General features: G+C 48.5%; 2 protein-coding genes and 1 pseudogene across 2 annotated transcripts in view; 1 reads left to right on the top strand and 2 right to left on the bottom strand.

Moving 5' to 3' along the window:
• LOC8037924 (prostaglandin E synthase 2) overlaps nt 1-4,010 on the top strand; it is a 31,512-nt gene extending 27,502 nt beyond the window's left edge. Inside the window, exons 5-6 of the mRNA XM_002406008.4 lie at nt 2,271-2,385; nt 3,739-4,010. Of these exons, the coding sequence (XP_002406052.3) occupies nt 2,271-2,385; nt 3,739-3,888 (265 nt within the window). The 3' untranslated portion in view covers nt 3,889-4,010. The remainder of the gene's footprint in view (nt 1-2,270; nt 2,386-3,738) is intronic.
• A 4,905-nt stretch (nt 4,011-8,915) lies between these two features.
• Nucleotides 8,916-13,024, bottom strand: LOC115325377 (ATP-dependent RNA helicase DDX51). The gene is made up of 2 exons (XM_029986099.3): nt 12,896-13,024; nt 8,916-11,565 (listed from the first exon to the last, which is right to left on the bottom strand). Exons 1-2 carry the CDS (start codon nt 12,919-12,921, stop codon nt 9,327-9,329), a joined length of 2,265 nt encoding a protein of 754 aa, XP_029841959.2. The 5' UTR covers nt 12,922-13,024; the 3' UTR covers nt 8,916-9,326.
• Nucleotides 13,025-13,430: 406 nt separating this feature from the next.
• LOC121837239 lies at nt 13,431-24,471 on the bottom strand (annotated as a pseudogene).
• Nucleotides 24,472-24,981: the final 510 nt, after the last annotated feature.

Below are 24,981 nucleotides of genomic sequence, written 5' to 3'. Positions count from 1 at the left end.
TTTTTTGTAGATTACGTTTTGGTATAGACCAACAAAGAACTGAGACAACCAAGACGCGCAGCACTAGCTAGAGAATTTTTTATTGTTGCAACTCGCACCAGTTACGAAAATCTGGACGACCAGCGCATTTAGAATGTTCCAGGCAAAAATATGGATGGAAATCGGGCTGGAAAGCATCACAAGTTGTCACAGGCACTTATTTAGCCAGTCTGCCTGTGAACGTCTATTTCGTCACTATTCTTGCCCTGGACTAGCACCGTAATCACAAAGTCACTAAACACTTGTGCTTGATTGAGACGAGAGACACTGCATTCGGTGCAGAACGTAGTTTTCTTCCTGCTCTGGACAGTTACAATAAATTTGAGGAATGTATTTTCGCCCACAAAATTGTATTTAATTACAATTGTATTTGAAATACCCACGTTTTAGTATTTAAATGCACACGTCAAATACATACCCAATTTGTAATTAAATACTGATGCAAAATACACAAAGTATTTGAAATACATATTTCAAATACTTGTATTTGAAATACTGCCCATCCCTGTGCATACGTATGTTGTGGCCTGCTAAATTAAGCAGGAAACTTCCTTCACTATACCATAAAACCCCGTAAGATGATCTTCCCGAAAGGTAGCCTACCCTTATTTTTGGCTTGATTTGCTATTTTATTTTAAACACAGAAGGATAGCCCACCGCTAGTAATCATAGTGATGGGATCAATGATGACATCAGCGTAAATGCATCTATTGTAAGTTACAGCTCAAGAAAGTAGGGCAAGGAAAGGGAAGGCTGGGGAGGAGGAAGCAGATGAAATGCTGGAGAGAGGAAGAGGCTTCCCCCTCTCCTCTCCAGCATTTCATCTGCTTCCTCCTCCCCGGCCTTCCTTTCACTTTCCCTACCTTCTTGAGTTGCAACGGACTATAGTCAGCTACGTTTGGATATAATCGAACATTGCTGACTGGAAAGTGCAGTCATCTTTTCTTCATTGCCCCTCACCATAATAACAAGTTTGGCAGAGAAACATGACCTAAAAATAGCATTTTTTCAAGTTGTTGATTGTGCACCGAAAGTTGGTCCACTCCTTATTTTCATCTGATTTTCTCTTAATTTTAGGGGAATTATCTAGGGATATTACGGTAGCCACTGACAAGGTGGAAATGACAGGCAGGAGTTTCGTTTGTCCCACCTCCGCGCCGACTCGCTACCTTTGATGACGCTTCGGCGCATGTTGGAGGTCGGAGCTTCGCCATATCCTCTGATCGGAGCTTAGTACCGCATTGTCTCGGTACCCTCTGCGCAAGGAGCAGACAAACTTGCTCGCCATATGGCCTCTTTCCCAGTGTGTACGCTATTGAGTAGGTCATTTTCCGGTGACCATACACAGCATTAAAGGGTATGGGAGCATTTTGGTCAAAATTGTTTCGAATGCAAACCAAAATTGGATGCACAACTTTTTAATCCACGAGCCGCACGTGACCTTGCATTAAACGAAGTGCTCAAAATAAAAAAAAATGCGATAGAAATTTTAACGAAGTAGTGGGGATTAATTTCTGCAATCTGCGAGCATCTCTTTTCTCGCAACAGCAGAATGTGAACAGGATCACCCTAGTGCTTTTTCCTCCGATGTTTTCCAAACTAATTCAAATGCAGTGCAAACAGAATTTAACAGTGGGAATATTAGGATGTGTTAGTATTGCGGTTAAATTTTTTTTAAACGCAGAATGTGTTATATGGCTCACTCCTAACCATATCCGGTTAGGTGCAGCCAACGGAAGTCGATGGACTGACTGCCGGCCGAATGCCGACATGGCGCTCATCTCCTTACCGATTGGACACCTGTGCTGGCCAAACCGCTTTCTCTATTGGCTCTGCATTACTCCCATCGGGAGTAAAACATCACGTGTTCAGACATACAGCGGTGCTCTGCTCCATGAAAATAGCGCGCTCTGGTAGAGGAAATGCCTTGAGCACGAGCTTTCTGCCTTTGATAACTCTCCATTGCATGTGCAGCCAAAGCCTGGCAGAAGGCTGAGTGTGTGCTGGAGGTGGAACATCTACCTGCTTAAGCTGTCACCAACTCTAGAGAAGAACACACTACTCTGGTTTTATTATAGCCTAGGTATATTCGTTTTTAATTCTTTGCGCCACCAACTTTATTGAATTTATTAATCACAACAGAAATCAAATCACTTTTGTCTAAATAGTGCCACGTAGATGGGCTTAGGATGTTACTGCTTGTCGTTTGAAGCCACGCTCATTTTGCGCAGGCATCATCTGAAGGAAGACGTCAGAGACAGCTTTCGAGACGCCTGCTTTGAGTGGACAGAGGCCGTAGGTTCCGGCAAGTTTCACGGCGGCAGCAAACCCAACCTCGCAGACCTGGTATGTGACGTTCCGAGCAGTGGGCCAATGTTTTGAGAATGTGCATTTGTGGAAGGTGATGGGAAGAATTTGGGAAAGAAATCTTCTGCGAGCCTTAGAGTGGCAGTCATACCCTGTGAATTCTCGACTACTGGAGGGCTAAAAAAGTTGTCTCTTAGCAGATTCTCAGCTGCCTTTCTGAGATTCTCAAGATTTATTTTTTGATATTAATATGTTGAGATGTGGTACTACCTGCAAGTATTTCGCTGTTGGTGGCATCACAAAAGGTGTGCCACCCTGTATTTGAGGAATAGAGAGAGAAGTGCAGCAACAGCGAAGAAAGACCACGGATGTACCCAGATGAACAAACCCCCAGGTTATGGCTTTGGATGGCTGTTTGGTTCTCTTTTGTGGCACATGGTCTTGTCAAGGTTTTGCTTCTCTAAATGTCCTAATGGTCTTGCTTCTTGATGACGGCCTCTCTGATTTCTTTTTGCCTTTAGACCACTGCTTAATTTCAGCCTTCATCTAACCAACTCATCTGCATCCAAAGATGTGTTGTGGTATCCGGTTTTGTTCTTTTTCCCTGTGAACTGTGCTGGCGGTTGCACTATTTCGATTGCTTACATCACGTGGAAGGGTCTCAAGATTTTAGAAAACAAATTTTACGGAACGGAAAACTGCTCTCTAGAGAAGTAGTAATAGCGGAGTCTGCTCTGGATTTCACCTCAAAGACCTTATCATCCCACTGTACACCACTCACCATTAAGTTGACAGTGCAGTGAAGGTGACAAGTGCAAGCTAGACTGCGCTTCTTGCTTTTGAACGTCCTTTCTAGCGCAAGTGCTCGTTCCATGAAAGCATATACATAGCTGTGATCTTGTGCCTGCAGCCTTTGCTGCTTCATAAACTTAAATGTGAATGGAATACCATATTTTCCAAACTATAGTGTGCACCGAGTGTATAGTTTGCAGACATGAAATTCAGCTGAAAAAAAAAAAAAAAAGATTTTCCTTAGCTAGTCCACACTTGGTGATTTGTCCACACATAAAAACTTTTCATATTCAGCACACCTTGACATATGGCCACTTTATCAGCTTACAAAGAAGCTTGTCACACACAAATAATCATTGACATTCTCTGTTTTTCACAAAATCTGTCGCATCATGTCACAATGAACAGTGTTGAAAAAACAAATCCTCGTATAGTCTGCAGCGTGCAAAAATTTCAACTATTCTGCAGACTATAGTCTGGACAATACATACAGTATAGAGGAATGCATCCTACCAATATGGAACTATACTTCTGCCGTGTATCACAGCAGAGGTGAAAGTAGCTATACTCATTATGGTCTTTCTCCTTCCGCATTACCAGGCAGTGTTTGGGGTCCTGAGCTCCGTGGAAGGCTGCACAGCCTTCCAAGACATGCTGCAGGAGACACAGATTGGGCCCTGGTACTTCCGGATGAAGGAGGTGGTTGCTGGCCACGCTGGCAGTCGGGCCATCAGCTCCGAGCTGCGCTAGTCTAGCGCACCGCCGCTCGACGAAGCTCCACAAAGATTGTTTCGTTTTATGAGCCATCTTTGCTGTAAAGTAGTGCCGACAAGTTGTTGTTGCTCATTAAATAGGCATTGGCCTGACAGTTACAAGTGGGGGAGGTGTCTGTTTTGTACTGTTATCCCTGGAAGGGGACCAGGCAAGAAAGCATTGGCAATGGACCTTTTTCCAGTAAGCCCCTACGTGTGCGTACACCCTCTCCCGTAACCCTTTTTTCCCCGCTGTCGCCATTTTCGGATGGCAATGTTTCATAAAAACAACATTGTCAACAGCCATCTTCGCGCTTATTTCGTTTTAATTTACGATTATATTTTTTGAGCGTCGGTAGTATGGGACATGGAAAGCGGCGAAAACCGATACAATGGCACAATGACAACCTGTTCTGACGAGCGGAGGCACGTTGGACTGTCACACCCGTTGGGGAAAGAGGAAGACAAAGACCATGTGGATTGCGGGAATGAGAAATATGTTCTGTTGTTTAAAGGAGCGGAAGAATTATTATGAGAAAGATAAAAGTAAACCGTCAGAAAAGAAAGAGAATCAGCAGAAGAGAAAGTACAATAAATAAATCCTTGCATGCGTCTCAACACTAATTAACATTTGGTCAAGTCATAGACACATGAGATGAAGCTCGGCTCACAAGTCCTATGTGGCGTGTCCTTGTAAAAGCGGCCTCCAACCTTCGCCTCGATGGTTGGAGGTCGTAGTGCAGACTCGGCTAGGAGCTGTGCAAGGCAGCCCCACTTGTTGGAGTCCAGCGAGGGTTCCGTTGACCAGACTGCTGGACTCGGCGCTTCGCTGACTGTGGCAGCTGTTGAGCGATGTACAGGCCAACCGGTCTGGTCCGTGTTCAGCTTCCAATTCCCCACTCGGTTGCCTGCTCCCCACCTCGTCCTCTTCATAATCTTCTTCGTCTAGGATCGCGGCCGCGGTGCAATCATTGTCATGAGGATCATGACATGGACAACACTCCAGACTGCTCGCTACTCAAAAAAAGTCCACTAAAGGGGCCATAAAATTAATTTTGGAGTGGGGTAAATTAATTTAGGTTGGGATTTTACTGATCACACATCGTTTAGTGGGCCAAAAAAAAAAAATTAGTACACGAAGATAGAATGCCAAAAACTTATTCGGAACGGAAATCTTTTATAAATATAGCGATCCATTTTTTTACTTTCTTTCCTTCGAAAGCCCATTGATTTTTCACTGCGATGTATCCGCGGTGCCCAAGCACGTCAGTTGAACCCAGCTCACGAGATGGACGCGAGCATTGCATTTTTGGATGTTTCCGCTCGCCAACAATTAATCCGTCAACGAACGTTCGGATTCGCGTTCGTGGCCAATGATTGCTGTAATTGCACTTGTCACCACTTGCCAATAACAAGTTCCACGGTGTGCTTAAAAAGCATGGTGGAAGCTTAGAATCATTGCATCCGGTACCCAAGCACGTCACAACCACTTGCCATTTTGCTTTTGAGTCGAGGATTAAAGCTACGGCAGAAAAAGTTAAAATTTCATTTCATGGTCCCTTTATATCAAAGCCTGCTGCAGACGTTCGAGCTATCGGCTCGTCGTTGGCAATAGGGGCATACAGTCTAAGCTCGTTATAACAGACCTTGATTTTGACCAAGATTTCAGTCTTTTGTAAGGGGAGTATGTTGTATACAGATATGAAGTTGAGTCAATGGTATGTAGAGGAAAACCAACTGAACTTCACAAATCAGTATGTTATATCCAAATGTCTGTTGTAACCAGGTCTGTTATAATGAGCTTAGACTGTTCTTGGTATTGCGTGCTACATCTGAAAAAGAAGCAGAGTAACCCGATATTTCGAGTTCTCATTGCCTACTTGTTTTTTTTCCCCAAGAGCTACATATCTCTACATTAGGAAAGGCTTAAAAAGAAAAGGCGGAATAACAGCCGAGCAAGTTCCAGACTTGATTGCTATCTCCTTGGGACGCTCCGTCATGAGCAGTTGCAACTGTGACGTCATTCTTTACTATACTCTATTTCTCCGTAAGTGCAAGCTTCGAGCGAGCCTATGCTTGCAAGCTTGTGAAGTGAAAGTGTAATTCGAAACATTTTTGTGCTTGTAGCACCGGCTTTGCTCGCCCTTATCCTCCATAGGAGAGCTTGAAATGACCGTAGTGTCAAAGAGAGCTGTGTCCTTTTCCTACGAGACATTTAGGCCTTCCTTTGTAGGCAGCTGAAGTGGATTTGTATCATTTTGTCAAAAAACGTTTCATGGATAATTTTTAATGAGCATGTTTATTTGACACTGTTATATTTCGTGGGCACATGCTCCTGCGATGTTTCGCCAAAATCTTTCTAAGTGGATTGGATTACTGACTTCATTTCGTTAGCTAAAAGCATACCGGAACTAAGTAAAAAAATGCAACTGCTGGAAACCGACACCGAAACGTCACAAGTGACATTGTGAAGTCACTCGTGACCTTCACTCTTGCAACACATTATGAAACGCGCGTTGTATTATGAGAAACGTCGTGATGTCACTCGTGAAGCCGCGCGTTGCATTATGGGAAACTTTGTGACGTCACTCCTGAAGCCACGCTTCGCATTATGGAAAACGTCATGACGTCACTCGTGAAGCTGCGCGTTGCATTATGGGAAACGTTTCATAATGCAACGCGCGATTACGCCGACGCCGCTCAAGCCAGAAACGGGCGCCTAAGAGCTGCACTTTGAAAAGCCTCTCTCCCTCTTGTACTCTGGTTTATTTAGCCTACAAATAAATTTCTCTAAAATGCCAGCAAACAACAGCACGTCTGTTAAAAGTGTCCATCACACATCCCTTTGTGTATTATGAACCTACCAAACCCAAGATTCCAATATCGTAAACTGCAAAAACCACCACCCAAAAATAATTGAGAGATCCAGTTCTACCTCAAAAGTTACACTGCATTTTAGCGGCCTTGGAACCAAGGTTGAGTCAAAGTTTGCTGCTCTTTTAATCAGCTGCCGCATGGGAACTACCTCGACTACCATACTTATTCAGATATAGGTCCACATTGTTTGTACTTTCTCTGCACATTTTTTTACAATGAGAGGTCTACCTACACTCAAGATAATAAGGATTGACCCGCAAAAGTACTGAGCATAATTTTCGAGCCAAACATGCAGATCCATGCGCTCCCCCATGTCAGCAACTGCTCCTAGCACTCTGGTGAAGACTGGCAAAGCTTGTCGCATGCATGCCGGTAGGAGACTGTGTAGGTTGATGGGCAAGGGGCACAAGTGCCACTGTACTATCGGGGAAAAATGAAATGCGAACAGAGGAGCGCGTGGCTCGCGGTACAGGCTGCGCCGCCTGGAAGTAAACCTAGGGGCGAGGGTGCGTGGCCTACTTCGATGTGTTCACGCCCCTCGATTAGCGCTCCCCCAGCTTCGGCAGTGCGCCTCTCAGTGCGCTGAAAGTTGTCACTGCTGTCACCGCTGTCTTTGCCTGCTCGGCGAGAGCGGCGAGCTTCTTTGCACCGCACGCGCTGAGCCAGCAAAGATAGCGGTGATAGCTTTCAGCGCACTAAGAGGCGCACTGCTGAAGCTTGGGGAGCGCAGAGGGAGGGGCGTGAACACGTCTGAGTAGGCCACAAACCCTCGCTCCTAGGCTCACTTCCAGGCGGCGCAGCCTGTACCGCGAGCCACGCGCTCCTCTGTTCGCATTTCATTTTTCCCCGATAGTACATTGTAGCTATGGCGGTGAGACACCAGGCAGCCACGATAATCGTATGATCTCATCAGGAGTAAAAAAACACCTTCGTTCTGTCTTATTGCAGCAGCTGCCATCCCACTATTTCGCACATTTTCCTCGTGACCTTTAGCTCGACATTGCCGACATCGACTGGACGTTCGGGCGACGACGGCTCAGCGCGGTTGACGAGCAATCTCTATGCTTCGTTTCACCTTGAGTCAAAACGCAGCCGACACTATGAGCCAATGGGACCGACCAGACATTGTCAAAAGCACGACGTCGTGGCATTCGTCATCTTCCTATACCATGGCCTGGCTAGAGAGTGGCACTCTAGCCCCACCACGTCTGTGTGCATTCTTTTCTCGGCTAAACCACTAGAGCGCAGCAAAGGCTCCGCGATAGTGATGCAAAACTATCGATAAATCGACTATCGATAGCGTCGCAGAACTATCGATAGTCGACTATCAATAGTACTATTGTTAATTTTTCGATAGTCGACTATCGATAGTTTTAAAGCGCAGCTCTTAGGGGTCCGTTTCCGGCTTGAGCGGTGTCGGCGTAACCGCATAGTCACGTGACCTTAAGGAGTAACCTATCCCTCAGTACGCTTCCATACTCCTCCTCAAGAGCTGCACTCTAATCCGGCGCCACAGGGAATTATAAACGGCTTTCATTTTTCGATAGTCAACTATCGATAGTTTTATTACTATCGGTAGTCGGAATTCTGGCGACTTTCGATACCATCAATAGTGCTGTCGATAGTTTTGCATTACTAGAGCGAACACAGTTGCCGCACCGAAGCTCGCATCCCTTCCTCGTCTCTTCGCCCAAACCCCCGTCTTCTTCATCTCTGAAAGCTGAACCAAATTTGGGATGGTAAGTGCTTGGGCTGGTTGGGTATCGCATTCAAGAAAATAAGCGAGAAACAGAGAAGAGGGAGCGACGCAAATTACTTGTGTCGCAAAACTATCGATAGTAAACCGTCGACAGTACTATCGATAGGTTTACGATACTCGACTATCGATAGTTTTTCAATAGTTGACTATCGATAGTGTTTTGATAGTACTATCAATAGTTTTTTTTTACTATGGATAATCAAATTTCTGGCGACTATCGATAGTTTTGCACCACTACTCTGTGACTCGCTACTTTAGTGTGTTTGTGGTTGTATGTGTTCAAGTCTTCAACTGCACTGTGACCCAAGATGAAAGTAATTATACAGTTAATGGATGATGCGAAGTATGCACTTGCATAATTTTCCTCTCTGAATATTAGGGTCGACCAGTAATGCAATTTTTTTATTGTTTGCTTCGTTTAAGCCCATCTTGGCACAGGTGTGGTGCAATTCTTAGCAAAAGTGGCATTTTAGCTCAAGACTCAGCAGATTTCTGTTCATGGCGCAATTTGGTGCAAATGGTGCAGCACTTCCATCACTGCATTGCTTTTAGGATATTTGTCCATGAAAACGTTCAAACCCTAGTCAGAACTCTCACACAGCAATACATTTTTTCTTACAGAGATAAAAGACGGGCAAGCTGGTTGAGGTTGCGCGTACAAGAGACCGAGACGAAGGACTGTTTTTTATGTCTTCCTTCATCTTGAGCGTATTTTTTTACAGCGCGTTTTACACGCAATCAATCCACCAACAAGCATAGTCATAAAATGCCACGGAGAACCAACCACGGATGCATGACCGTCAATGTGTGAAACGTTTGGCAGCGGCCTTCTCCCCGAAAGCAGACCCGGGTAACGGAGCCTTGCGCGCATACTTGAACTTTTTCCCGATCTGCACCTCCTTCTTCTCCCGTCCCACCGCCGCCTCGACGGCCTTGAGGGCCACCCGGTACTTCTCGTGGAACACCTCGAGGCCTGCCTCGCCCTCCTCCAGCGCCTCGACTGGCGACTTTCCCGCGGAGCTCAGCATTGTCTGGAACGCTTCGAGCTGGCCTTGCCGCAGAAACGTCACCGCCGTCCCCGGCACACCCGCACGTGCCGTCCTTCCGACCCTGTGCACGTACGTCTTGACGTACTTGGGCGGGTCGTAGCAGACAACGCTGCGCACGTTGGCCACGTCCAAACCTCTGGCGAGGACGTTGGAGCACACCAGGAGGTCCAGGCCTCCGGATGCAAACTTGCGCAGCACCCTTGCTCGCTCCGTCGCGCTGAGGTCGGAAGAGAACTCCTCCACGCGGACGCCTCCCATCTCCTTGATGACGAGGCAGAGCCTGTGCGCATCGTCCTTCGTCCCCGTGAAGCAGAGCGTGCCCGTGTAGCCTCGGTTCGCGACCAGGTCCCAGAGCACCAACGGCTTCTTGGCGTTCTGCACGACGCGGTAGAACTCGCTCAGCCCTTGCGGTGTCGTGTATTTTCCAGCAAAGGCCGCTCTCTCCACCGCCGGGTCTCGCTTGCCGGCCGCCGTGAACAGCTTCGGCTGGAACAGCATCAGGCTTTGCAGCTTCTCGGGGTCTTGCGTCAGCGTTGCCGAATAGAGCAGCTTCTGCGCCGGCTCCCTGCACCGTTGAAGGGAGCAGACAGTCAACGGCTGCGTGTAGAGGCGCCCATTGCCCGATGCTCTTCCGCAGCAGCAGTTGCACTTGTCCGCGCCAAACACCGCCTGCTCCACCTCCGGAATGAGTGTCGTCCGAACGTCCTCGATGACACGGTCGGCCTCGTCCAACACGAAAAACTTGAGCAGACGCAGGCTGAACCCTGGCGTCTTCCGGATGTGGTCGAGCAGACGACCCGGCGTCGCGACGATAATGTCGACCAGGCTTGAGTAGCCTCTTGCGTTCTTGTGAACGAGAGACAACTGCTCTTCTGAGAAGGGCTTCGTGCCGGTCACCAGCTGGGATCTCAGCGACGTGCCTCGGAGGTACTGCTGGAAGACCGCCTGGACCTGGGCGGCCAGTTCCTTAACGGGAAGCACGACCACGGCTCGGACGGCGCGCACGACGCGAGGTTTCAGGGACTCCACGATTGGGATGACGTACGCCAGCGTCTTGCCGCTGCCCGTCGGCGCCGAGACACAGATGTCTCGCGGAGGCAGGAAACAGCGGCGTTGCGCCGGCGACAGCAACCAGGGAACCACCTTCTCCTGGACCGGGAAAAGTCTGCGAATCTTGTTGGCCGCCAACGCCGCCAGCATCTCGGGGCTCAGGCTGTCATGGAAGTTGTTGAGCTTTGCACTGGACGTTTTGCCTTTCTTAACTCGCGACTCTATCTTTTCTGGGTTCGAGAGCCAATCGGGGAGAACCCTGTGGACGACTTCGGTGGCCTTCACTTCGACCTCGCCCAGCACTGGGAAATATTCGACCGGAGCTGTTGGGGTAACATCGGTTTCCACTTCGTTGGAAGCTTCCTCCTTATCGCTGTCCATGTCGCCAACAGAAGGAGAGCTGTCCCTCTCTACCAGATCCTCCTCTTCACCTTTCAGCTGCTCTCGATCACTTTCCTTTTTCTTTCTTGGACTCAAGACAGCAGGCCTTGTCTTCTTGGTGCCTGCCTGCACCTTAAGAGTACCTTCTTGGTGCGGTTGTCCGTCTAAAGCTCTCATGCGGGGTTGCTTGCTTTTCTTACGACGCTTCTTTTTTCTTGTAGTCGAGCTGGACTTGGCAATACCCTCGAGAGCATCTTTTTTTTGTGCCTCTTCAGATCTTGTTTTGTTCTTTGCCGAAACAGGCTTGGCTTTCTTTTTAGGTGCCTCAAGACTGCCGTGATCCAGTTGCTCCTGCTCATCCAGATCACCCAGCTTCCTTTTTTGCCCCAATGGCTCTATGCTCGGCTGTGCTTCGTCAGTCTGTTCTACTACTTGGGTGTCATGTGAAAGACGAGCCTGCTCTTGTTTTTTCTTGGCTCTTTTCAGAATCTTCTTTAGTCTTTTATCAGGGTCTATCAGCTTGTCCTCATCTGCAGATGCTTCATTCTCGGCCGTGAATCTGTAAAGGACCACAACAATTTTGATACATTTTTGTCCCGAGGAAATAAAGGAGCAGAAGGGCAGGGGCAAATTTACAAGTTTTTCTCCAATATTTGGCACAATGTCACCGAACAAACTCAAGGAATAAAAATGTAGTGCTAATGGTGGAGCTATGTATGGCAACTTTTTTTAAGAAGCTGCAAGGTCTCGTGAAAGTGAGTAAAAATGTCTGTGGTACAACAATGTATTTATGCAAACCCTTTCCACACAGACTGTGACTACTTTCCAACAGGCAGTTTTGCAGCAATCCTTCTTATAAACAAGGTCTGAAAAGCGGTTCTGCTTGCATAAGAGCCGTGAAAGTGCGTAATACCGCACCGGCTCAAGCCTGTCTGGCAAATACTCACAAAAAGCATCGCATCACCTGGGTGTAAAGTCCTATTTAAATCGCACAAGGTCCTTGGAAATACACAACTAGCTTTCTAATTATAATGCAATTACATGCAAAGGTGCAAGCGAGCTGGACAAGAATGACGAAAATAATCCCTGGAGAAGGGGAACAAGAGGGACAAAGGACAAACACAAATCTCCAAACACAGCTAGGTGACTGGTGCGCGACCGAAAAAATCCGCCTGGTCCGGGTATCGAACCCGGGACCTCTCCACCTGTAGTGGAGAGGTCCCGGGTTCGATCCAGGCGGATTTTTTCGGTCGCGCACCAGACACCTAGCTGTGTTTGGAGATTTGTGTTTGTCCTTTGTCCCTCTTGTTCCCCTTCTCCAGGGATTATTTTCGTCATAGCTTTCTAAACTTGAAGAGTCGAGGAGCACTATAGGCTAGCATGCACACCTAGTCTGCAGCTTGCGGTAGCCTTGCACAACCAATGCTGCACAAATAAATCGAGCTGTGGAATACGCAAAGGAAACGCTATCGATTGCGCGTCAAAACATTTTAGGGTGGTGTAAATTAAACCCCCGTCCTTTGTAGGACCCCGGCGTGCCAGGTGCCCTTCGTTGATTTGGCACGTAAACTTCACAAATGTGTGTTGTTCTCTCGCTCGGAGAATCTCAGGTCTGCCGGGAACCAAAGCTGACAGACTTGATCGAAGCAGGTATTCAAACTAAGGAGTGGGGGCTACCATACACGCAAGAAATTCGCTTGCTATTCACGCCTATCTGTCTAGCCCCATAGGTCCCTCAGCGAGCAAAACGTTCGCAAGATTAAACAAAGCTGTGATCTGATCGCCGTTTCCAGGATGACATGAAGACTGGTCTCTTCGGGCCGGTCCTAGCGTATTCCATATTTCCTCTAACGCGCACCGGCCCCGGGCACAAGGAACACCATACGCACCTATTAACCAGGTAAAGCTGCTCCATTCTAGAAGGGATAAATTGCAAAATAATAATGGTAGCATGCAAAACACGTGGAAACCGATGCAAAAAAACAAGCGCAACCTGTCTTGGATTGGATTGGATTGAACTGGCATCAATGTTGCCGCACTGCCACTTCGGTTTTTCCTTCGCCAAGCGGCGAAAATTCCCTTTTTTCCCACAACACCATTTTAGTGACAGAAGTCGTTTGTAAGATACGCATGACGCAACACCTCCCCTATATTTTTGTTATGCAGAAGTTTGCATTGCATAAATTACGAAATGTAGTTGGCATTCGGCAAACTTGTCTTCCCTCAAGGTTCAAGGTTCAAGCAGTTCAAGGTGTTTAATGGCAAAACTGGCAAAACTTCTACACAGCCGAGTGCCTGAGGCAGCCAAAAGGCAGAAGCCCGTACAGCCAAATGCTGGCTGCCTCCTCGGCTGTGTGTTAACAGGTGAATGATGATGATGAATATACAAATGAAAGGGAGGAAGAAATGATAGGTACACAGGAGTTACTGCGCTCGGAGGGCACGCGACGCAGTCCTGCTGAAGTCGCGGAGTTCGTCCCCAGACCCCGGCAGGGGTGGGCGCGTGCGCTCAGGTAAGGACAGGTACGAGCTCACCGCGGCGGGGAACAGCGAAGCTTCGTGTCGCCGGGTGCGGGCGCGGAGAGGGATAGGGCAGCCTGTCCGACTAGAGATACGGGGAACTGATGCTAGGTAGGAGCCGGCCAGCGAAGGGCCTGCGGCAACAGCAACGAGTCGGACACGCGCCACTGTTCGTCGGTGGCTCAGGCGGTGCCAGCCAAGAGACCGCAGGCGTTCATCGTAGTCGGCCCTAGCAAAAATTCCCATAGAGAATTCCCATAGCCTATCAGTTTATTGACACCTATGGGTGTATCGGCCTATAGGTGTATGGGCCTATGGGTGTATGGGCCTATAGGTGTATGGGCCTGTAGGTGTATGGGCCTATAGGTGTATGGGCCTATAGGTGTATGGGCCTATTGGTGTATTGGCCTATTGGTGCATTGGCATATAGGCCATCTGCATGAGCACACAAGGTATGGTGGTGTCTTTATACATTTTATTATGCAAAAAAGGGTCTTGGGGTACACTTGCTCCCGTTATGAAGGCATCTTGACGCTGAACACTCACAAACTGAGTCTTGAATATGCAAGAGCATAATGGCATACTTCTTGCTTGAAATCCTGAAATGAGCAGCAGAACAAACAAAAAGAGTTAATCGGCGGCATGGCAAAGGGTGAGGATGATGTCACCACAGAAAGTGATTAAGGCTAAAGCTATTCGATAGATGACTCGAGCATTTTTAAATTTCAGAGTGAAGAAAATAAAATTAAGAGGCTGGATTTCCTTTGTTCTCTGTCTTCATCATGTGGGTTTCCTTTGTTTGCTGTCTTCATCATGAGCCTAACTGCCTTCAAAACTTATTAAGCGTCAACCTTCTGAAGAACCTTGAAATTAAATAATGTAAAATTAATATCAGCTTTATGTTTGTGGGATTCCTCACAGCGCTTCATTTAGTTCGGTCAACAAATACATAGTAGGTATGTAAACTCAGATCAATTCGGGAAAGTCAGGGAATCGAAGTTTGCCCTGTTTGCCATAACAGTACCATCCAGTCCACTTTCATAACTTCAAAACTAGTCGCATGCTGTCACGCGTTTTATAAAGATGGCTATTTTTGAACCATTTTGACTGCAAAGGCATAGTGGCTCTGCATGAACTGAATACTATGGAAGTGTAACTTGTCAAATGAAATTAAGTATGATCAATGTAATCAATTTATAGTGGGACCACTTCAGTCCACTGCTAGACCAATAAGACATTTTCTAAAGAAACGGATTGAAGGTAGCATTAAGGAATTTAGTAAGTGTGCTCCGTTGACATAAGCTACACTTTGTCGGACCACACCCGGAATGAGTGACAGCTTTTCTCTATGCGACGCACAGTTCCAAACATAAGAACAGGTAAAGCAAGCACAACTAGTTAAAAAAATAGCTGAACAAGCAAAAGTGAGCCGAGAAAATAGGGAGCTTTAGAATAACGGGCGCTAATTTATCTCGCGTTATGGACGGCAAAAGCGTCTCTCTGCCGGGCACCCAAAACGCAAGCATCTCACACTTAAAGCGCCACCAAGATGTTGCGATAGCTTTTATGTTGAAGTTAGAATGTTATATCTCTAAAATTAAACAAGCTTATCGTCTGGAATAACATTTTTTATAGTTGTTTTATACTCAATGCCGCATGTTTCTGTCACTGCCAAGCTGCTCTGTTGTACTTCCGAGGCCACGACGATCCACAACCCCGGCATGTTTAAATTTCTGCCGCGATCGCAAGTACACGCACTTTGATAGCTTTGAGCTCTGAATCCAACGGTATGTGACATTTTCTGTACGCTATGACTATACCAACTGCGGTCGCCAAGTGCGACTCACGCAGCCCAAAGCGGGCAGCGGGCGTCGAAGACGCGACCAACGGAATGTCGTGGGCGCCGCCATTTGCGGTATCCACAATATTTCCGAGAAATAACGGGCCCCAAAGCCCAAGCCCCAATGCTCGTTTTGGGTCTGCGCATTCGCACTAGCGACGACGTTATTTATTCGAGGTTGCGGACGTCATTCTGAAACTCCCTAATGTTCAAACTTCCACGCGTCTACAATAAACAAAGACCAAAAGCATGCTTACCAACTGTGTTCAGGTGCTCGGTAGACTCGCGTCGTGGGTCTTCCAAGCTCATCTTCACCATAATCAACATAAGAGGAGACTTCACACATAGGTAAACTTGAATAAATGAGCACATTTCCATGTCTAAAAGCATTTTCGTCCCCTGACAGAAACACACCCGACGCACGACAAGACAACGTCGGGGGAAAAAAAAAAGTGTGATGTCGCTAGCGATGGGGTGCTGTAACTAGTACGAGCTCGATTGGAATAATAACTGGGCAAGTTGGTGAGAATTCTTGTTGAGAGACAGCGCGACCAGGACGAGGACAAAAAGACAGAGAGAACACAGGACAGGCGCTGTCCTGTGTTCTCTTCGTCTTTTTGTCCTCGTCCCAGCCGTGCTGTTTTTCAACAATATGAGCTCCTAAGGAAATTGAAACCGAAACTGGCCGAATCGCGATGGAGGAGTGCCATAAAAATGTCTTTACAAACTTAGGAATAAATGAAGGTGAATACAACTATTGTTATAAGCACGTGAAATAAATGTGTAAATCATGACTAGTACCGACTTGCCATTTGTTTTGGGTGAAATGGAGTAGGAAGTAGATTTCTTCGTTTCAACCCATCAAGATATTTTCTTTATTTTTCGTGGAGATTACTTTTATTTACACTTTCCTTACAGTATTTTATTAGTAAATTATTTTGACGCACCAGGCTCCCAAGTTTTATTTAGAATATTGCCCTAAAATTCATTCAGAAAAGCAAGCATTTCATTATGCTATTTTCCTCTAAATTGTGACTGTGTGTGAGTCTCTTATTCTAGCATTATTTCAAGCTACGAAACTATATGAATTTTTATAACCCATTGATTTACAATGATGGTGTGTTATGTAACCTGGGCTTAAACCATTTTTGCCATTCGAAAATATTAAGGAAAAAAAGCGTAACATTGTCGCATAATTAACTTGACTGATGTACTTTTATGTATGCTGTTCTAGAGTGGACACATTTTTTGCATTTGGAATAGATATTTGCACCACACAGCCCAGGTTACATAACACATGCATCAAATGGGCCGGTGTATTTCTGACACGGACTATTCTGACAGAGATATGTCTAATTTATTCCTATTGCTCAAATATAGACATGCACAATTGGTACACTCCTATAGAATGATTCGAGGTTTCCACTAGTCAAGGAAGCATTCCTATTTGGCGAACAAAACTTTTGGTTAGACTGATGAAGATTCCTAACCATCCGATAAAGTCCTTATGGGACCGGTCTAAGTTTCTATGGGACCAATAGGAATGCCTATTGGACCGATCGAAATTTCTATAGGCCCAATAGGCATTCCAATGGGACCGATACACACTCTTATGGGACCGATACACACTTCTATGGGATTGATACACACTCCTTTGGGACCGATACACACTCTTATGGGACCGATACACACTCCTATGGGACCGATACACATTCCTATGGGACCAATAAAACTTCCTATGGGACCGATCCACACTCCTATGGGACCGATACGCACTCCTATGGGACCGATACACATTTCCTATGGGACCAATAGAACTTCCTACGGGACCAATACAGATTTTTATGGGACCGATACAGATTCCTACGGGACCGATAGAAATTCCTATCGGACCGATAGAAATCTCTATTGGTCCGATACAAATCTCTATCGGAATTTTTGCTAGGGGGAGGAATGGTCGTGGCGGGCCAAGGTTCGAGTCGCGCGGCGCTGCACACTTTCTAGGCGCTCAGTGAGGTGCATGGGCTCCATATTGAAGAACAGGGGTGCTATGTTGCGCTTTTTGCACTCCCAGGGGGGCTATGTTGCGCTTTTTGCACTCCCAGGAGACTTGGAAGAGGGAAGTGACGTCAACGACTAGAGCAAACTCAGATTGGATGTTGACAGAAGAAAACAAAGTCAACATCCAATCTGGATTTGCTGTGTCGTTGACGTCACTTCCCTCTCCCTAGTCTCCTGGGAGTGCAAAAAGCGCAACATAGCCCCCCAGGAGACTTGGAAGAGGGAAGTGACGTCAACGACACTGCAAATGCAGATTGGGTGTTGACAGAAGAAAACGAAATCAACACCCAATCTGCGTTTGCTGTGTCGTTGACGTCACTTCCCTCTCCCTAGTCTCCTGGGGGGAAGGAAGGAAGGAACATACTTTATTTACAGCAGCTCATTGTCCGAGCCGCGTTTTTTGGTTTTACCGCTTCTATATGGTGTTTGTAGTCAGGTTACGAGAAGTGTCCGTCCTAGCTTGCATGCTCGTTGTTGTTGCATGATGTTAATCCGAGGACATGTTCGACATGGTTCTGCAGTTGTTTCCATAAGGTAGCTTGCAGGTCCTGTGGCGGTGCTGCCCAGCTCTCCCACGTGTGGGGGATGTGGAGTGGTAGCTGAGTTTCTTCAAGAATATATGGCGAGTTCTGTGCCCTCGGGCACTCCCAGTACGTATGCCTGTTATCGGGAGGTTGTGCTCCGCACACTTGACATCTGGGCAGTCCTCCGAGGCTGTGTATGTAGTGTAGCGTCATGTCACACGGGAGTGAGTTTGTTTGTGCTTGCCGTATGAACGTGGCTTGTCTGCGCGGTGTACTGTGTAGTGGAGTGGGAAATTTGCGCTGCTCCTCTCTCATCTCCTTGAGGAAGGTCCTTCGTTTTTTTCTCTGCTCCGCTCTGTCTTCTCTTGGGTCGTAGGCCTGCGGCCAACCGATTGGTACGCTCGGTTCTGTGTTATCTCGAGACAGGGCGTGCGCCCTTTCGTTCCCTTCGATTGCCTGGTGGCCTGGTACCCACTCGAGGTAGATGCGCAAGTGGGGGTGATTGGTCATGTATTGGGTGAGGAGTCCTAATATGTGTTCAGGTAAGTCGTTTTTAGCGTAAGCCCTGAGCGCGTCCTGGCTGTCCGTTCTAATCGTGAGCTCATTCGTTGTGTGTGAGTGGAGGGTTGCGGCTTCGGCGATCGCCTGTATTTCGGCTGCTGTCACCGATGGGACGTTGGCATGACGCCTGACGACGTGGCCTTTGGGACCCACCGATGCGGTGGTGGCATTACTGTTCGTGAAGCTTGCGTCCGTGTAGTAGATGTCATGGCAAGGGTCTTTTAGATGCGTCGCTCTGCTCTTTCTTCTTTCTGAGTCTACTTCTGGGTGCATATGTTTGGGGATGGGGCGTACTGTAAGATGTGGGATGGACTCCCACGGTGGTGGCGGGGTGGGGATCTCTGGGAGTCGCTCAGTTGAGTATCCAAGACTGCTCAAGATTTTCCGCCCTTGTTGGGATGTGGTCAGTCTGTGTCTCTGAGCCTCTTGTTGGATTTCGGACTTTTCCTCAAGGGTGTTGTGGATAGCTGTGGCGTTCACTAGTACAGTTGCTGCGTACTTAGGCGTTCCTAGTTCTAGACGGTGACATTTCCGCAGCACTGCTTTAATCTTCCTCTTTTGCGTTTGGGTTAGTTGTGTGTATGGATAAGAGTACATGACTCTGGAGTACGCCGTCGCTTCAACTATTTTCCTGAGTTCGTGCTCTTTCATTCCGCGATTGTAGCGCGTGATACGTGCTATCATGTTGTAGATCTGATTGAGTTGTTTTACCGTCTTTGCGGTCCACTCCGTGCTTTTGCCGTCCTGTTGCCAGATAAATCCTAGTATTTTTATAGTTGGCCGACGGGGTATTAACGTGCCTCCTATGTGGAGGCTCATAAGTTTACGCTGTTCCTCTGCCATTTTCTGTCGTGGGTGGTTTATGACTACAACATATTCCGATTTGTCCGGTGAGCACTGGAGCCCTATGGCGTTTGCGTGTTCGTGGATGATGTTTAGCCCCGTTTGTATTGTTTCTTCTTGTTGTCCCGGGTTGCCTGTCGTACACCAGATGGAAATGTCATCCGCGTATATAGCGTGGTGGAGATTTGGGATGGCGTTGAGTTTAGTCGGGAGGTTCTTCATTGTTATATTAAAGAGCATCGGCGATAGTATGGAGCCCTGTGGTGTTCCTCTACATAGGGGATACGGTTCAGAGGGTTGACCCTCAGGATCCAGTATTCTCACCGTTCTGTCCTTGAGGAAGTTCTTTACGTATCTGTGCATTCTATTTCCAGGGTTCGTTTCGCGAAGGTTTCTGAGGATAGCCTCGTGCGTGACGTTATCGAAGGCTCTTTTTAGGTCCACCGCAACTATGGTGCGCTGTTGAACCGTGCTGGGGTTGTCGTACACCTGTTCTTTGATCATTTTTGCTACGTCTTGTGTACTGACGTGCTTTCTGAACCCCACTAGGGTGTGCGCCAGCTGATTCGTGGCTTCCAAGTGCCATTCTAGCCTGTTTAATGCCATCTTTTCCATTAGTTTCCCCATGCATGACGTCTTGGATATGGGTCGGAGGTTTGCTGGCGTGTTGGGAAGTTTGCCTGGTTTGGGAAGCATGATTACGTGCGCTTCTTTCCATTCTTCTGGTAGCTCTCCCGTTGCCCACACCTCGTTGATGTGTCGTAGGAGCTCGTCGAGCGTATTGTCAGGGATGTTTCTGAGCATTCCGTATGTTATTTTGTCCGGCCCCGGCGCCGTGTTGCGCTTCAGCTGGAATAAGGCCGTTTGTAGTTCTGCATCGGTGAAGTCCGAGTCTATCCCTTTGATCTCTTCGCTTTCTTGCGCGGTTTGGACTTCTCGATCTAAGCGGGTTTCTGCCGTTGGTAATTGCTGTGCCATTGTCTGCGTTTCGTTTGGGTAGAATGTGTCCCTGATTTCTCCTATGAGGTCCTTCACGGTGGCTCCTGTGCTCAGCATAAGTTTCTTGAGCGTGTTCCTGGGTTTACGGTGCCCCATGATCGCGCGTAATATGTGCCAGGCTCTGACCGTGTGTAATTGACCGTTCATGTCATCGCAGAGTTGCATCCAGTTTTGGCTGGCCAATTTTTCCGCGTATTCCTGGCTCTCCTGAGTTAAGGCCAGTATTCTCGCCTTGAGGGTTCTGTTGTTCTTTCTCTTTTTGAGGCGTTTTGTGAGGTTTCGTCGCTTGGTCCATAGAGTCATTAGGTGTTGATCAACCGTTGGGTGGTCTTCTGTGTTCGCAATGTGTTTGGTGTGACGGTTGACCGTCTCTTGGATCGCTTCTGTCCAATCTTTGCATCCGAGGTGCTTCCAATCCACCCCTTGAAGTTCCTCTCTGACCTTGTGCCATGCCGTCAGCTTCGTCGTTCTGAGACGTTCTTTCCGTCCCCTTTTCCTTGGAGTGATTTTTATTTCTATTATTTGGTGATCGCTGCCGAGCGCGTCTCCTGTGTTCTCCCACGTCGCCCTGAGTGGGCCCTGAATCCACGTTAAGTCGGGAGAGGTGTCCGTTTGGTGCGGTCCACCAGTGCGCGTTGGCTGCGTCGTATCATTTAGGAGGGTCATACCTTGATTGGTTGAGAAGTTCTGTAGCTTTCTTCCTAGTGGCGACGTGACCGCATATCCCCAGGATGGGTGTTGACAATTGAAATCTCCCAGCGTTACCACCGTGTCCTTATCTCTGTTGGGTCCTAGTTTCATGTCCAGGGGCGGGAGGCGTGCAGTAGGTTGGTTAGGTAGCCAGTAACTGTTGATTATATGTAGCCTTTGCTCTCCCAGGAGTGTGCTGGTTGCCACATGCTCCATTGTGGGTGTGTTGATTGCCGTTGTATCATACTGTATAGAGGGAAGGTCGGCATCTCGTCTCCTGATGTACGTGGCTACCATAGTAGGGGTTATCATCACGTTCTGCCCGGTAACCCGTTGATTGTGTTGGATACTCGGTTGCGTGTACATGTCGTACCCCTGTATGGCGTGAGCTCCGTTTGTTTCCTGCAGGACTATTATGTCCGGTTGTGTTCCAATTATTTGCATATGTTGCAAGAGGTGACTCCTTTTTCGTCGGAACCCTCTGCAATTCCATTGCCATATGATTATTTCGTCGTTTTTGTCTCTTGAGGTTGTTTTTGCTTGGTACGTCGTTGGTGTGCTGTTGTGTGGCGGGTTTGATTGTTGTCCCGCGTTTGTGTTATTCATTGTCATGTTGTTCCATGTTCGCGTTGACGGGTGCGGGCATAGCGGCGCGCTTGTGTGGTCTGAGTTGCTCCTGGTGGGCCGCTAGTTCTGCTTGTATTGGTGCTAGCGCCAGTTGGATCATTTGTTGGAGCATCGGGGCAAGTGCGGTTAAGATGGTGGGTATGGACTCTGCTATTATAGTGGATATCTTTTGGCGTAGTTCGGTGTAGTCATTTGTATTGGTTTGCTGGTATTCTTGCGAGGGCGGTGGGCTTGGTGCTTGTATTGTGGCGGGTTTTAGAACCGTTAGTGAGGAGGGAGAGGGTTGTGAGGCCGTGCCACTCAACTGAGTGTCCATGGGTTGTGCCACTCCCTGCATGTTCGGGACCACCCGTGGATGACTGCTACTGCTATTTTCCTGGTGGGCTCCTGTTGTTTGTCCTCCTTGGCCATGTGTTCTGGATGCCTGTTTCTGGAACCACGGGTTGTGTGAGGGTTCTTGGAACCTGGTCCGTTTTTGTTGGTCGTGTTGTAGATGTTGGGGTTTTCTTTGATTTGCCCTACTGCGGCTTCTGGCTCGTTTGTCGAGGGTCACATTTTGCTTGGCAGTGTTGGATCCCCTACCCCTGCTGTAGCTTCGGCTGCGGCTCCTGCCTCTGCTGAGGCTGCGCGATGGGGCATCTAGTAGCTCAAACCTGTTGCTTATTGGGAGGTCCGGCCATTCCTGCGGGTTCTGCTTCGGGTTTGTGTCTGGTGATGGTTTCGTGTTCAGTTGGTGGGCTCTTGCTTGACGTGCTTGACGTGCTTCGAAGCGTTCCTTTATAGCTTCCGCTACCGCCTGCTTGGCTGGGCATTGCGGGTCCGTGGCGGCGTGATCACCTTTGCAGTTGGCGCATCGTAGCTCGCAATCGTGCGGCGTCTCGTTTGGATTTTGTTGCGGCGGGAATTGTTTTCCGCATGCTGTGCAGCGTGTGTAGTCATTTTTGCACGGACATACGTCCGAGTTATGTTGGAGACTGAGGCAGTGCGCACACTGCCTATTCCGTTGTCGCGGTGGGTACATGCGGTACACTCCCGAGTCGTATATGGCGTACCTTGGAAGCGACGGGCCCTCCACGGTGATGAGAATGGTTTTCGTCGTACCGAGTCGCCTGAATCCCAAGACCGTTCGGTTCTGTACTCTAAGGTTCTCCTTAATGATGTCGTCAGTTGCGTCCAGCGGGATGCCGTGAATTACTCCTCTCGCGTTTTCTGCCGCGTTCGCCACGTATGCACTGATGAAGTGTGTAGTGCCCACTACTTGAATTCGTTGCGTTGTCAGGATTTTTTGTACTGCCGTAGCTCTGTAACTGTCCACGATGAGGAGATTCTGCGGCGCTCGGAGTTTGAAGTAGGTGTCTGCGCACTCTTGTTTGGTGAGGGCTGCCGCCATTTTGAGGGCGTTGGTTAGTGCGGCGAGGCCTATCGAGGCGAGGTGCTCGTTGTTCGTCAGCTTCAGCACGACCGTCGTCGCCTTGATCTGTCTTGGTGCCGGAGTGGCGAGTTTCCACTCCGTTGTTCGCGAAGTTGAAGAATCCTGCACGTCCATGATGGATAGGTGAGCGCTATCGGCGGTGCGGACTGTTATAGATGTGCGGGGGACGCCCTGGGCCGTCCCGGGTGAAGCTCCGTTGGCGTTAGGCCTCGCTGCACAGCTGTGCAGCTGCCAGGCTTAGCTTGGTGGGCCGGTGTGGCCAGTGATCGAGGGCTGATTGCTCACCCGAAAGTGATCGTTGGGTCGGAAGTTTCAGTTTCTAGGTTGTCGATGATCTCCACTCAACTCCCTGCTGCTTTTCTGTAGATTCCGCGGTGTCGAATTGGGAATATTCGACCTTGAATCGGGAACTTGACATGGGCTACATGTTCCACATCGCCTCGTCGTCGTCGTTTTTTCTCCTGGGGGGCTATGTTGCGCTTTTTGCACTCCCAGGAGACTAGGGAGAGGGAAGTGACGTCAACGACACAGCAAACGCAGATTGGGTGTTGATTTCGTTTTCTTCTGTCAACATCCAATCTGCATTTGCTGTGTCGTTGACGTCACTTCCCTCTCCCTAGTCTCCTGGGAGTGCAAAAAGCGCAACATAGCCCCCCTGGGAGTGCAAAAAGCGCAACATAGCCCCCCTGTACTCCAGTCGAGGAAGTACCAGAGCCGTGTACAGTGTTTTCAGGGTCTCCCGTCCAAAACGCCGTGAAAATCGAGACGCGAATCCCAGTACCCTGCGAGACCTGCTCACCACCTTAGCCACATGGCAGCTGAAATCGAGTGAGGGCGTGAAGGATACACCCAAGATGTTGAGCTCCTGTACAGGTAAGAGAAGGAGCCCTCCAAGCGTGTAGTGTGGAGTCTGGACCTTCCTGGCCGAACTGAACCGCATCACGGCACACTTGTCGTGGCTGACACGGAGGTGGTTAGTGGCAGACCAGACAGCCAACTTGTCCAGGTGAGCTTGCATGGCGGCAAGATCATCGGGGGAGCGTATGCACATCGCCAAAGTAGTGTCGTCGGCGTATTGGATGGTGAGGAGCCTGTCGGACTGCTGAATGTCACGAACATGCACATTGAAGAGTGTTGGACCAAGGACGGACCCTTGAGGGACACCCGAGGGGGCTGAAAGGGTATGCGATACAGCACCGTTGTGCCTTACACGAAAACTGCGATCAGCGAGGAAGGCATCAATCCAATGCAACAAGCTGCCTCCTACCCCGCAATCCGACAACTTCCTACTAAGGCAGTCGTGGTCCAGCGTGTCAAAAGCGCTGCTGTAGTCCAGTTGGACCACCCTCTCGCGACTCCAACCTCCATGGCTAGAAGCGCGAGCTCATAACGTTGGCAGAGAGCAGGGTGTAAGATAGACAGTGGGGAAACGAGAGCCAAATGAGCGACCGTATTGTGTCCCCCTCTATTTTCTCTTTTTCTGTGGCGCCATCTATGTGGAGCACCGGGAACTCTCACTCCAGGTGGGCGGCCGGTGGCGACCGGATAAACTGACGGAGATGGTTCTCGTGGATTTTCATTGGAAGGACTGTCGTGCTCTCGGTTAATTTTGCGCAGTCTCCCATAAAGTTCCGTGCAAATCGCATCGTGTCAAAAGCGCTGCTGTAGTCCAGTTGGACCACCCTCTCGCGACTCCAACCTCCATGGCTAGAAGCGCGAGCTCATAACGTTGGCAGAGAGCAGGGTGTAAGATAGACAGGTGGGGAAACGAGAGCCAAATGAGCGACCGTATTGTGTCCCCCTCTATTTTCTCTTTCTCTGTGGCGCCATCTATGTGGAGCACCGGGAACTCTCACTCCAGGTGGGCGGCCGGTGGCG

This window comes from Ixodes scapularis, unplaced genomic scaffold (assembly GCF_016920785.2).
Source record: "Ixodes scapularis isolate PalLabHiFi unplaced genomic scaffold, ASM1692078v2 PGA_scaffold3__209_contigs__length_174095766, whole genome shotgun sequence".
In the NCBI taxonomy this organism is placed as follows: Eukaryota; Metazoa; Arthropoda; class Arachnida; order Ixodida; family Ixodidae; genus Ixodes; species Ixodes scapularis.
The sequence above is the reverse complement of the archived record's forward strand: the minus strand, read 5'-3'. Positions and strand labels throughout refer to the sequence as shown.

What these genes read in the sequence shown, in the direction of transcription:
- LOC115325377 (XM_029986099.3), bottom strand. Translation starts at nt 12,921, where the DNA reads ATGGAGCAGCTTTACCTGGTTAATAG. An exon ending in CAGCTTTACCTGGTTAATAG is followed by an intron (nt 11,566 to 12,895) that starts GTGCGTATGGTG and finishes GGTCCTTTACAG; the next exon opens with ATTCACGGCCGAGAATGAAG.